The sequence below is a fragment of the Chiloscyllium plagiosum genome, unplaced genomic scaffold (assembly GCF_037043375.1).
Source record: "Chiloscyllium plagiosum isolate Xiang-an unplaced genomic scaffold, Cpla_swu_hap1 HiC_scaffold_14, whole genome shotgun sequence".
Classification (NCBI taxonomy): Eukaryota; Metazoa; Chordata; class Chondrichthyes; order Orectolobiformes; family Hemiscylliidae; genus Chiloscyllium; species Chiloscyllium plagiosum.
The window spans coordinates 21288508-21302793 of NW_028270152.1; the positions used below are offsets into that span (position 1 = coordinate 21288508).

At 41.9% G+C, this 14286-nt stretch overlaps 1 protein-coding gene across 1 annotated transcript in view; it reads right to left on the reverse strand.

The window, feature by feature from the left end:
- Positions 1-14286, reverse strand: part of LOC122558872 (copine-9-like) — a 405261-nt gene that overhangs the window by 104176 nt on the left and 286799 nt on the right. The window contains exons 8-9 of the mRNA XM_043707757.2: positions 10082-10185; positions 5906-6010 (exon numbers count right to left, since the gene is read on the reverse strand). Coding sequence (XP_043563692.1) covers positions 5906-6010; positions 10082-10185 — 209 coding nt within the window. The remainder of the gene's footprint in view (positions 1-5905; positions 6011-10081; positions 10186-14286) is intronic.

Genomic DNA, 14286 nt, shown 5'->3' on the forward strand with positions numbered 1-14286 from the left:
TCCCCTCACCTCCATCCAAGGCCTCAAGGCTTCCACATCTGTCAGCAATTTACCTGTACCTCTATCAATATCATCTACTGCATCCTTTGCATCCGATTTGGTCTACTCCAAATCGGGGAGACAGAATGCCTTCTTGCGGATCGTTTCAGAGAATATCTTTGGGAAACCTGCACCCACCAATCTCACCACCCTGTGGCTGAACACTTCAACTGCCCCTCCCACTCCATCAAGGACATGCAGATCCTGAGCCTCCTCCACTGCCAAACCCTTCCCACCCAACGCCTGGAGGAAAAATACCTCATATTCTGCCTTGGGACCCTGCAACTACACAGGATGAATGTGGATTTCAGCAGCTTCCTCATTCCCCATGACTCCCATTTATCTCTCAGTCCCGTGCCCACAAGCCTCATTTCTGATGAAGGGCTTATGCCTGAAACATTGATTCTACTGCTCCTCCGATGCTGCCTGACTGTTGTGCTTTCCCAGCAACACACTCTCGACTATTGGAAGACTTAGCCAAATAATAGATAACGTACCTAATAACAATTAACTGTTCAAATATCATAATATTCCACAAACACACCCCTTGGCGAAAACGCAAATTCAGACACAGATTCTTACATGCGGTTCTCCAATCCAGGAGGAAAACATATCAAAAGAAAATTTAGACCGTATAGTAGTCAAGAGACATTCAACTGCAACTAGATTCTCAGCTTTCTGACCCATGGACCGCAATCAGTGAAGATAGGTAACTGCACCTCCTCCACAATAACACTCAACACTGGAGCCCCCCAAGGATATGCCCTCAGCTCCCTACTGTACTCCCTGTACACACAAGATTATGTGGCCAAATTCCAAATGAACACCATTTACAAGTTCACCGATGACGCCACAGTAGTCGGACAGATATCGAAAAATGGCAAGGCAAAATACAGAAGAGAGATAAAGGGCTTGATGACGTGGTGCAATGTTTCAATGTTGGCAAAACTAAAGAACTGCTCATTGACTTTAGTAAGAAAGGAGGAGAACATGCCACCATCCAACCATCCACATCAATGGAACAGAGGTCGAGAAGGTGGAGAGCATCAGAGTAACCAACAACCTGTTTTGGACTTCCAACGCAGATGCAATTGTCAAGGAGGCACAACACACCTCTTCTTCCTCAGGCGACTCAGGAAATTTGGTATGCCCATAAGGACCCGCACCAACTTCTACAACTGCACCATTGAAAGCCTGTTGTTCCGATGCAGCATGGTCTGGTACGGCAATTGCTCTGCTCAGGACCGTAAGAAACTGCAGAAGGTTGTGTGCACAGCTCAAACCATCACAGAAGCCAACCTTTCATTCATTGACTCCATTTACTCTGCTCATTGCCACGGAAAGGCTGTCAACATCATTGAAGACCCATCAAACCCCGGTAATACTCTCCAACAACCTCTTCCATCAGGCAGAAGATACAGAAGCCTGGACCCAAGCACCAGCAGGTTCGGGAACAGCTTCTTTCTGGCCGATATTAGAATGATGATTGGACTCTCTAGCCTCAAATAATGCTGATCTCATCTAGCACAAAGTTAAAAATCACACAACACCAGGTTATAGTCCAACAGGTTTAATTGGAAGCACACTAGCTTTCGGAGCGACAGTCCTTCATCAGGTGACTGTGGAGGGCTCGATCGTAACACAGAATTTATAGCAAAAATTTGCAGTGTGATGTAACTGAAATTATATATTGCAGAATTGATTGTCTGTTAAGCCTTTCATCTGTTAGAATACAGTGATAGTTTCACTTCTTTCATGTGTAAATCACAAAACCCTTTTTTTTAAAGTTGCATTCTCAGGTTAGCTGTTAACAATGGTGATAGCTAGACAATGTGTTAAAGGTGTTAGCCGCCTGTGTTCTCTGTCTATGACCTGATGTTTAGATTGATTCCAATCTAAAAAGTGAACTAACAGAGTTTTACATAAATTCATGCAGTTTTTGAGCTCAGAGTTCGACATGAATCTATGTGGTTTTTGAGCAAAGTGCAATGTAACTTTGTACCAAAAAAAATCACCACACACAATATATATGTGTGCATGTGGGTCTTTGTCTGTCTGTCTGTGTGTTTGTCTGGGGTGGGGGTTGTGAGTGTGAGAAAGTGCGTGTGTGTGTGTGTATGTAGTGAGTGCAGAGTGTCTTAAGTCTGTGAGGGGGTGCATGTGTGGGAGTCTGTGTGTCTATAAGGGTGTGTGTGGGTGTCTGTGTGCGCGTCTGTGTGTATCTGTGTCCGTGTGCATGTGAGAGTGTGTGTGTGTGTAGGAATATCTGTGTGTGTGTGTATGTGTGTGTGTGTGTGTGTAGTGCAATGGTGATCACCTGTAATGTGACATGAACCCAAGGTCCTGGTTGAGGCCCTACCTATGGGTACCGAACTTAGCTATCAGCCTCTGCTCAGCCACTTTCCTCTGCTGCCTGTCCCGAAGTCCACCTTGGAGGATGGTCACCCGAAGGTCCGAGGCTGAATGTCCTGGACCACTGAAGTGTTCCCCAACTGGGAGGGAACCCTCCTGTCTGTTGATTGTTGTGCGGTGCCCATTCATCCGTTGTCGTAGCCTTTGCTCAGTTTCCCCAATGTACCATCATCTAGCACACACCTTGTGCAATATAACCTGTAGTCTCTGTCTTAGTTTTTATTTACAACCTTTGATCTGTACATTCTTGCTTACTATGATCTGCCTGGACTGCTCATAAACAAAGCTTTTCACTGTACTCTGGTACACATGACAATCAATCAATCAAGCCTCCAATTCTTTTGCAACCTGAAACAGCTTCTGTTGCTAAAGCTAAAAAACTATAGAAAGCCTGGTTTGTAAGAGCTGGCCACACCCAGGCTGCTTCCATTCTTCCAACTTTAAAAAAAGACCACCCATGGCCTCACAAGTTGTTTACTCCAGTCGACTTCAGTCCCCGGTTCGGCACATCTACCGTACAACCTCTCTCCAAAAAAAGAGGATAGTATAACCTTTTAAAGTTACAGCATCATCACATTATCATCACCATTATTGAGGCTAACTTCAGATTGGATTCAATGTATTCTTCGCCACTTCTGTTTTGTGGCACTTCACCACTTCTGTTTAAGTACATCAATCAAAGTTAAATTCCACCCACTACGGTGGTGGAGTTTGAACCCATTCCCACAGGCTATTATATGGTGAGAGGCTGCTCTACTGACCTCAGAGAAAGGAACTAAATTCACCAGAAAACATTAGGGCTGGTTCATTCCAGTCTAATCATTCTTTTAATGGCACAATGAGACTTAATTAGTAGAACACAACTTTCCTTTCATTGAAAATTAACTTTTAAAATTGTAGACTGTCATTCTTTCAGATTGTCATTATTATTTGAGATTTAAACACCAGCATTGTACATTTTTGAAGACATTCTTTCCAGCTTCCTAATTTCATTCACTTAATCCAACCAATCTTTCTATTTTTGTTTTGCTTTCTGCATGTAATTTGAATCACTGAATCAATATTATACCTGACATATTCAGACTCTGCTTTTTTTTTTGACAAGCGATGCCGTTCACATCAAAAAATCTCCTGTTTATTAATTTATTTATTTTTTCTTCTCTTTTTTTAACTCCCTTTTTATTTTTTTCCCCACACTGCAGTAGTGCTTACTTTTTCCTCAGCACCCATGTTGTGTGTGCGCAGGTGTGAGACACAGTGAAAGACACAAGGTGTACAAATCTTTATTCAGTTTCCACCACCAGGAAGAAAGGAAACACCCGAGTGGCCAGTGACAAGCAGTGCCCTTCACATCAAAGGGCAGCGCTGTGTGATCAAACAGTGAAGGGGAGGGCAGGGATTAAATCAAAATAGAGTTGGAGGGGGAAATAATGCACTCCACTCCCTGCGGCACCCACCTCTCCCTGAACAACTCCAGGGTGTTGGTCGACACCACGTGCTCCTTTTCCAGAGACACCAGGGCTTTAACGTAACCGCGGAAGAGGGGCAGGCAATCGGCCCTAACGACCCCCTCCACGGCCCGGTGTCTGGACCTGTTTATGGCCAGTCTGGCCAGGCCCACGAGCAGACCCATGAGGAGGTCTTCAGACCTGCCCTCCCTCCTCCGTACCAGGTGCCCGAAGATCAGGAGCGTGGGACTGAAGTGCAACCAAAAGCAGAGGAGTAGGTTTTTAAGAAAATCAAAAAGGGAGTGCAAATGCCCACACCCAATATATACATGGCCCACAGACTCCACGGCACCACAGAACAAGCAGTTGGACTGGGAGTCCGTGAACCACCGCAACCTGCGGTTGCAGGGACTGCTGCGTGCAGCACCCTCCAGCCCAGATCCCCGAGAGAAAGGGGGAGGACTCCCACGTAGAGAGCCCTCCACTGGGGATCCCCACCGCCCGGTGGCAAATGTGCATGCCAAGGCATGTCCGGACGGTGGATGAGGGAGAAGAGGTGGACGGTGTGCAGCAGCAGTCGATACAGGGCCTGCCTTTTTACGTCCTTAAAAGGGACAAAATTAAAATTCCGGAGGCGGCTCAGGTTGTGGGGCACAGGCTCCCGTGGGAAGTACGGGACCTTGGGGCCAATGTGAAATTCCCTCCAGGCAGGGTTGAGCGCGGACGGGATCCCACTGCACACCTGAGTATCCTCCAACTGGTGCACTACGTCGGGTCGAAGCACTGCCGTTTTAAGACGTTGGATGGCGGTGGCCACACACCGGACGTCTAGTGCTGCCCTGCTCAGAGTCTGCTTTTTTATCTATGACTCTTCAATCTGATTGGTTAATGAGTCACATGATCGAATCTTCTATCTCATGGATGGGGAGTTGGAGGTGGGGCAGGTACTTAATTTGATGCAGCAGTGGCATCAATGAATTCTGCCCCTTTCTACATCTGCCTGATTTAGGTTCTGGGTGTGAAGGTCCAGGATCAACCTTCTTGTCAGTTGAGGATTATAATGAACTCTTCAGAGCAATGTTCTCTTAAGGTTTATATTAACTCAACTGCAGATGGGCTGCATGCATGACAGCTAAAACAGCAGGGTTAGTCCTGTCACCTTCAGACAGCAGCTACCGCCAACAAAGGCACAAAGTGCCTGGGCATCGGAAAGGTGGTCTGTCATTGAGAACCAACCAACCCCCCCCGCCTCCCCCACTCTCACTATCGATGCCCTGGCCCACTCTTTCTGCAAATGTAACATTGCAAATCACATCCTCATGCCCATGCATTACCTTCCTCCAGTCTGATCATTCTATAATCCTGGGACTTCAGGATGGCGGCTCTTCCCAGTTTAGTCATGTCTTCCTTGTGGTGCTCCTAAACGCCATCAGCTGGCCTCTGTGAGTTCTGCCCCCTGAGATTTTGTTTGCAGGGAAAGCCTTGCCAATGGCTCCATTGACTTGTGATTTGATGGGCCTTCCCAAAAAAAGGCAGTTTGTGATTCTCACTGGCACAAAAGCAGGAAAGCAAAATTGCCAATGCCCCAACAAGATTATGCCCGTAGTTTCTTACTCAAGATAGTATCAAAGTTGAAAGTGAGGACTGCAGATGTTGGAGACCAAAGTCAAAAAGTATGGCGCTGGAAAAGCGCAGCTGGTCAGGCAGCATCTGAGGAGCAGAAGAATCAATGTTTCAGGCATAGCCATTTCTGATGAAGGGTTTATGGCTGAAACATCGACTCTCCTGTTCCTTGGATGCTGACTGACTTGCCGTGCTTTTCCAGCGCCTCATTTTTTGACATAGAATCCAAGGTGCAAACAGTGGAGTTTTGGACGAGTTGAAGTTTATGAAGGGTAGACAATTGGGTCTAATTTAGGGCAATGTGAGGGTAGTATTGCAGAGAACCACACAAGACATTGTAAACCACTGTACAGCAATAACAGTTGACTATACCATACACTGACCTGTCATAGTCCCCATTGCATAGTGCACGGACTGGAATAGTAAATGGTTGCCAGACTGGGTTCAACGTATTCTTCACCACTTCAGTTTTGTGGCAGATGGTAAACCTGAGAGACAGGGGCAGGAAAAAGGTACACATGTAATGATAGTAAATCTGAGAGAGAGAGCGAGACAGTCAGACATAAACAGAACAGGGAAAAAAAGTATACATGCAAATAAGTTATAAAGCTGAGTGGAGGTGAGAAACATTCACTGATTGCTGGTAGCATCATAAATGTATTTGAAAAATATGGCACAGAAATTCCTAATATTAAGGATGGCAACCATACAACTTAACATTGATAGTAAGAAAAATAATGGAAGCCCTACTAAAAGAAAGAATTGAACATCTGGAAACAAGAAATTTATTAATGAATAGTTAGCATGGATTTTGCAAAGTGAAATCTTTGTTGTTCTAGGTTATTGAACTTTTTGATTAAGTAACAGAGAGAACAAACAACAGTAATGCAATAGCTGTATTTATTTTGATTTTCAAATAGCCTCCGATATGGTGCAGACATAGAGCAATGAATAAGGTCAGAGAATGTGGAGTCAGGCAACAAGTGGGAGAATCGATTGTGAGCTAACTTCAAGATCAAAAGTACAGGATGTCAGTAAAAAGAAGTTATTTCGCAGTAGATTATGAGAGGTAGTGTTCCATGAAGGTCAGTGTTAGGACCACTGCTCTTCAGAAGTGAAGTGAATAATTTGGACTTTGGAATCAAATGTACAATTTTCAGATCACACCAAATTGTGGGGGAGATAATCAATACTGAAGAGGACTGCAACTACAACAGGACATTAGTAGTCTTGTAACCTGGGCAAATAAATTAAGTGTAACACAGACACATGTGATTTAGCATATTGTAATAGGAAGAATAGAGAGATTACTTATTATTTAGAAGGTCTCATGGGTAAAGGAACAAACTATCTCAGTGTACAATTCAACAGCAACTAATAGTTGCATCACAGGTTCGCAAGGCAAATGATAGAGCAAATCAAAACATTATTTGTGGAAGAACAGAATTAAAAATACCGAAGTTAGCTGAGCCTATGTCAAAATGTTGCTAGACAATAGTGTTCTGTATGCTGTCTGGGTGTCCTTGCTGATCTCACATCAGACACTTCTGTCATTAGATAAAGTCACTTTCAGTTTGGACATACTTGAATAATGAGGAGTCTACCACCAGTGTGTATAGCTCTGATCACTTCAGGATATCAAGGAATTTGAGAGGGTGCAGAGAAGGTTTAGAAGGATGCTACCAGGAATGTGTGGGTAAATCAAGAAAGGATTGATAGGCTGGATCTAAAAAGAAGTCTGAGGTGTGATATGTCTGAGCTATCTGAAATTCTGAAAGCATTTGAAGCATGGATACAGAGAGAATGTTTCCCCTCCTGGGGAATGTGTAAGTAAAAGCATCAAAAGAAGGTAGTCACCTTGAAATCTAATTGAAATTCAGAAGAATCGTTTTGACTCAAAGAGTGGTGAAAATGTGACAACCACTAACACCGAGAGTAGTTGAAGTGAATTGTTGAGATGTAGTTAAGGAAAGGGTAGATAACCAAATCAGGGAGATATGATTGGGGTTGTGATAATAGATTTATATAATTGGGCTAAATAGCTTGTTTTCATTGCCATATATCCAATGTAACTGTATCCTAATTTGGCAGCATCCAATTTTGTATGCCTCACCTACAGTGTGCGAACAGCCCGAACCCAAATGGGGAGTTTGAGGAGTTTGGGATACTTGGCTTTCAGACCACACAATCAGGTAGCATGTCGAAGTTAATGATTGGTATGATTGAAGTTTGGAGAAGGACGAGGCCTCAGATTGCGACTGAAGAGGATTTTCAGTTTGGAAGAGAACATTGTGGCTCTGCAGTGTTGCTACAGCTGAGCCCAAGAGTGATAGGGGATGTTGTGGTGTTAGGAGTTTGGAGCTAGAGTTGGGTTAAGACTGGGTGTGCTTGGAAGTCAGAGTTGGGAGTGAGCTCAGAGTTGAGTACTTCTTTACATTTAGTGCTGCTTAATATTGCTTTGCCTGGTGACACAGTATTGTGGTAGCTGCCCCAAACTCAAGACAAAGTAACAAGAGGAGGGGAAGCAGAAGTCAGGCTCATCATTTGTGTATGCTAATGGACTAATACTTCCTTATGATGTGGGTAAATGCATCTTATCAACGTAGTAAATAGTGAGGCGTACAACAAAATTGTGCAGATATACAGAGACTACTTTGGGCACATATGACTCCATAGCAGTGAAAAGACGGGTCATTCCACCCAATTTCTAATCAGTTTATGATTTTGTTGCATATAAATAGCAGATCAATTCTTCACTCAGTAACAATCAATTTGAGAGAATGAGAGAATGAAAGAGAGAGAGAGAAAGAGAGAAGTAAAAGTGAGTACAATTTTCAATACAGTGATACCTTAAGATTAAAATCTAACAGCAAAACTGAGAGACGTAGCACAGTATAGTACATTCAGCAGATAGGAATACAGGTAAACTGCACAGGATTTGAACACTGTGATAGTAATGCTGACAGAAACACATCGAGGGCACCACCTGAACAAAGATTTCAAAACACAGAGATAGTAATTTTGAGAAAAAAAGTTTTATGGAAATGGTGATACAAACATTGAACATAGGATACAAACAATATGGTAAACCTGAGAGAAAGAATTGTAGAAAGGAAGAGAAAAAGACATTTATACAGTGAAATTCAGCTCCTATAATTTCATGTGAATCACAGCTATTTGGATTGTATAAACATTTCCTGCAGGCAGAGGATACAAATTGGTGACTAAATTACAGTTTTGTGCCTTTATTGTGTCCTCTAAATATATGGTACAATTTAATGGGAAGGTAAGGTGCATGTTGACAGCATTCCCCAGTTCTGATAGGTAAAAGAAATCAATGAGGAAGAAGAAAAAAATGTTTGAGACTAATTAGTCAAAACTTGCTAATGCAGTGATTATATTCAGCCCTTTGATATTCAATTGCTCAGCTTTGTTATTGTCAGAAAAGTAGAAGACACAAAGGAATAGATTTTTTTTCCCTTACCCCTTAGCCATCAAATTGATGATTAGAATTTCATGTCCTTTGCAGAACCTGCCTGATATCTATTCCAATGATTCAATTACTGCCCAGGTATCAGTCTTTTACACAGCAGTTGGTGTGATTAGAAATACACAGCCTGAAAGGTTGTTGGAAGCGGATTCAGAAATAACCTTAAGGAGATAATCGAATAATTATCTGAAGGTCTGTTTTGGGGCTATGAGGAAAGACTATGGAGTAGGCTTAATTGGATGGGGTCAATTGACAGGCCCAACATAAATATTCCTGTCACACCTCCACCTCCTCTGGGACTTGTGGAACTTTTGGCTATATCATTGTCAAATAATATACCCAATATGCACTCCAGAAAGATGATTCGAACGGCTTAATGAATTTATTATTTGAATAACTGAATCATAAAGATGAAGGATAATCCAGACCTGGTTTGAATTGAGTTTCCTGAATCAATAAGACAGGACTGGCACTACAGGGGTAAAATCAGCCCGGCTTCATCCCCTTGATTGAAACGAGAGCACCAGTAGCTCTTCTCAACACCACTTCGCTGCATTATCCAAATGTGTTTCATATGTAGAAATCTGTTTCTCACAGTCTTGAACATGTTCAATGATTGATCTGCCTCAGCCCTATTGGGCAGAGAATTGCAAAGGTTCAACACCCTTTGAGGGAAGAAATTACTCTCCATGTAAGGATAACAGATGAAGGCAGTTTTGTGCTTGGTTGTGATAGGCCCAACAGTCTAGGAGATATCTATTCTCACAAATGCAGGATGGTCACTTGGGCAAAGTACCTGAGTGTGAAAAGTGCACGTGAATCATTTCACCAAGAAGAAGCTAATATCTGAAGGAAAGCAGGATATGGAAAATTATTTTGGTTTTTAAGGAAAAGGACAAGACACTGAGAAGACTTCAAATTCACTCAATGTTACATCGGCATAAATTTCTCTGATTTCCAATTTTTATTTTTGTTATCAGCCTACTTTGTTCAGCTAAGCTTAAAGACAGTGGGGGCCATTTTGAATTGTCTACAAGACATAATTCACCAATTATACATAATTACTTACGTCCCATCCTCATTGCTCCGATAAAAGACCAAAAACGGATCTGATTTTCCAAAGAAATCCTTTTTGTCCAGCTTATTAGCACACAGCTGCATGGTTGCAATGTCCTGTAAAGCACAAGGTTTCCTCTATTAAAAAAAAGCACACCATATTTACAGCACAGGAACAGGCCAAAGGCTGTGATGTTATTATGTGCCACACAAACCTCCTTCCAACTTACTTCATCGACACTATCAACTTAAACTTCTAAAGACAGCTTCTTCATGTAATTAGGAGTTGCTATTGAAAGATTCTTTGTCCTCTTTATTACATCCTGCACTCTTTAGCAACCTGGTCCAAAAGAGATGTTTTATCAAACTTATACTAGGATGCTACTGGTTAGTTGGTTTAAAAGGAATTTTGGGGAGCCACATTTTTAGATCCATTATCACCCGTGAGAGACAAATTCATAGTGTGCTGAACTAATGATAATCATACTTATAGGGAAGTCTGCTGTCAGATAGGACTCCTGACCTTCAGTGAGTAAATAAAGATCAGCATGTTTTGGAACTGGGTAACTGTGCAGTGTCATGTACACTGTAGGGGAATGGTAGTGGTTACTTAAGATGTATTTTTTGTTGTATTGACTTGTTAAAGTGAAAGTTGCTTTGTTGTTTAAAGTATTGTTGCCTTTTAACTCATGGTTAATTTATATTGGTTCTACTTCATGTTAGAAAAATCATTACAAAAACGTGAAGTCTTGTTGGTAATTTCTTCATTTAGGAGTTATTTTGGTAAACTTACTTTCCCTGAAGAGTTCCTAATATTATGCAGAATTGAAATAAGGCCCAGATTAGTAGCACTGAGAGATTTGCAAGGGACAGGTACACAAATCTTTTCACATGGTTTAGGATGATAAGGTTGTTTTCCAGTTAGTTGCCAATTGACTTGCCAATATGAGGGTTGCATCAGCTTTTGATGATGCTGGAACCCATAGCAATTTCATAAGAATGCTTTCCCTGGATGTGACGATAGTCCTACAAATGGTGAGACTTACAAAGACAAATCCACATACTGGACAGAGCTATAGGCTCAGAAAATTTACAAATGCTCCTTTTCTGGTGTGAACTGGTAAAGTGAACATGTCCAAATAACATGATACAGTAAAAGGAACAAATTACTGTCGATGCTGGAATCTGTACTGAAAACTAAAAGTGCTGGAAATCACAGTGGGTCAGGCAGCATCCATGGAGAGAGAGCAAGCTAATGTTTCCAGTCTAGATGACTCCTCATCAGAACTGATGTGTTTTTGTAATACAGTAAAACTTTGTGTTGCCTGACACTGTCCTGACCAGAACTCTCTAGAAACTCTATTTTCTGACAGTTCAATATGTATTTAAAACCTGGTCATTTTCAGTACTCAGCTAATGCATTATTTAAAATAAACTAAGGATAATAAAAGTAGTTTAGAAATCTTCAGAAATGATTCTTTGGCTATGCATTGGATTATTAAATTATTCGGTCAGTTTTGGGTATTGTGCATGACCAACAATTTATTAGAATGATAAGCTTGCTTGGAATAACTGACAGGGAAACTGTCAGATCAATCTTTGCTTTAAAAGTCTGTATGATGGATGGGGTGAGACGGTGGTGCTGGAAAAGCACAGCAGGTCAGGCAGCATCCGAGGAGCAGGAGAATCGACATTTTGGGCCAGAGCAATGTGTCAGCTGTAGTGTCAGCCTGGTCTTCTCTGTGGGGGCTTTAGTGTGATACTCTGCAATGCTAAGGATCTTGACACCCCAACTGCTTGGCCCCTCAATCCTCAATGATTGAGTAGAACTTTGTCTTATGCACAGAGTAATATAACTCCCCACTAGCCAGCATTTTAAGTTAAAAGGATCCTCCCATTTTGCAAGCATGCAAGATAAGATTTCCCTGTATGAAGTAAAATTAATTTTCTTCAAATTCATGAGTAAGGCTAAACTTCTGCATGAAATAAACAAAATGAAATGGTAATTCAATTATTAGGTAATGAAAAATAGTATCCAATGAACTGAAATCAATGAGGTGGAGAGAAGCTACAATTGTGAGAGAAAATATTAATTTTTCCATCTTCTAAAAGAGCAAGCTATGGAATTTAAAACAGCTCATACAAAAAAAAATGATCAGCTGGGTATGGTATCAAGCTAGTGCCATGTTAATCTTAAATTTCTAAATATTGTAATGCACTGTTTTAATTACAAGAGAATTTACAGTCATTAAAAATAGTTTCATTTTCTGTAGAAAAATTGCTCAAAGTTAATATCAAATTCAACTTTTCTTTTAGTTCTGGTCGCTTTTAAGAGGCTGGAGTAAATAAGGAAAGATGGCTTCAGTTACAATTGGCATAACTCAGGGTTACCATTGAAAGATGAATGGGGAATTTGGAACCATTTTAGTGCTATCTAGAATCCCTACAGTGTGGAAGCAGGCCATTCAGCCCATTGAGTGCGCACCGATCTTCTGAAGAGCATCTCAACCAGACCTATCCACCTACCCTATTCCTGTAGCCCTGCATTTTCCATGGCTAATCCACCTAGCCTGCATATCCCTGGACACTATGGGGAATTTAGCATGGCCAATCTGCATTTGGATTGTGGGAGGAAATTGGAGCAGATGGGGTAGAATGTGCAAGTTCCACACAGACTGTTGCCTGAGGGTGGTATTGGACCTGGGTCCCTGGTGCTGTGAGGCAGCACTACTAACCACTGCTTCACCATGCCACCCTCAGAGGATTATTAAAGCATGTAATTTTTGCAGCAGAAGCCATCCTGGTGATATTCACTGTCCATAAAGAGTGGGAATCTGTGATGTTGTAATGTCCTTCAGCAGGTTCTAAAGCTAACTTGTAATCCGAGGAGGTGATCAGATTAGATTTCCTACAGTGCGGAAATAGGCCCTTCGGTCCAACAAATCCACACCGACCCTCCAAAGAGTAATCCACCCAGACCCATTCACCTACTCCCTACTAATGCATCTATCACTACGAGCAATTTAGCATTGCCAATTCACCTGACCCACACATCTTTGGACTGTGGGAGGAAACCCACGCAGACACAGGGAGAATGTGCAAGCTCCACGCAGACAGTCGCCCGAAGCTGGAATCGAACCCGGAATGGGTCCCTGATGCTGTGAGGCAGCAGTGCTAACCATTGAGCCACTGTGAGAGGAATGCGTGTCAGGAAGTGCAACAATTGAGCTTGGTCACAGTCATCAAGACCGAAGTGCTACTTTAACGAAAGGTGAAGCCATTGAATCCAGTGGCAGTTTGTCAATCCCTTGGGAAATGGGAGGGAGCTTCATTGCAGCAAGGCTGGTTTGGCTATTTGCATTCATCAATCTGGCTGATGATGGTATGATCTCTAACATGAATGCATTTCTCCTTCAATATTATTGAGTACAAATGTTATTTTGAAGGTAGCAGAAGAAAATTGCTTTTTCCTGAAGACAGTTTGGGCTGGGACTCTGAACACAGCAGTTGACCTCTGTAGATTGCAAAAGGATAAGCCAGATTTTGAAATTGTTGTGCAGTCTCAAGTGTTTTTGATTTTCACTGTTTTGCTGCATGCTACAATTGTATTTATTCTAGTTCATAAAATATTAGTGGAAGAACAGGCATCAACTATTACTTAACCTCTGGGAAACACTCTAATAATAACTCAAGCCTTTTGTATGAAATATTTGACGTTATTCATGGTATTTAAGTGTTGCACCATCATGTCCTGTTCCTTCCTCAATCGTCACTAAGTGCCCACAGGGTCGAACTAATGAAACACATCAGTTTGGGAGAGCTGCATCATTTTCTCTCAGCTGTAGATCGGGAGGCTCACCTCAATGCCTATTGAAGAGGAATTACGTGTGTAATTGAAAAACATTATTATCAAATCGAGTCATCATCAGTCGGACACTATTAACTGAGGTTAGCAGAATCTCAGCAAGATAGGCACAAATGCTTTTGTGATTTTTGAAAGGTCTGCTAATTAACAAGGAAGGTGAAAAAATTGACAAATGATTTTCTTTTATAGAGTTCATGGTGTACAGAAGCAACATGAATACATATAATCTCAGGAGTAGATTACTTCAATACCTGCCAAATGCCGTAACTTTTGAAAGCATCTCAATTTGCAGCTCTCGTCCCAGGTTTACTTTGCTGTATTCCTGTACTTTCTAAAAGCTTATTATGGTTCTT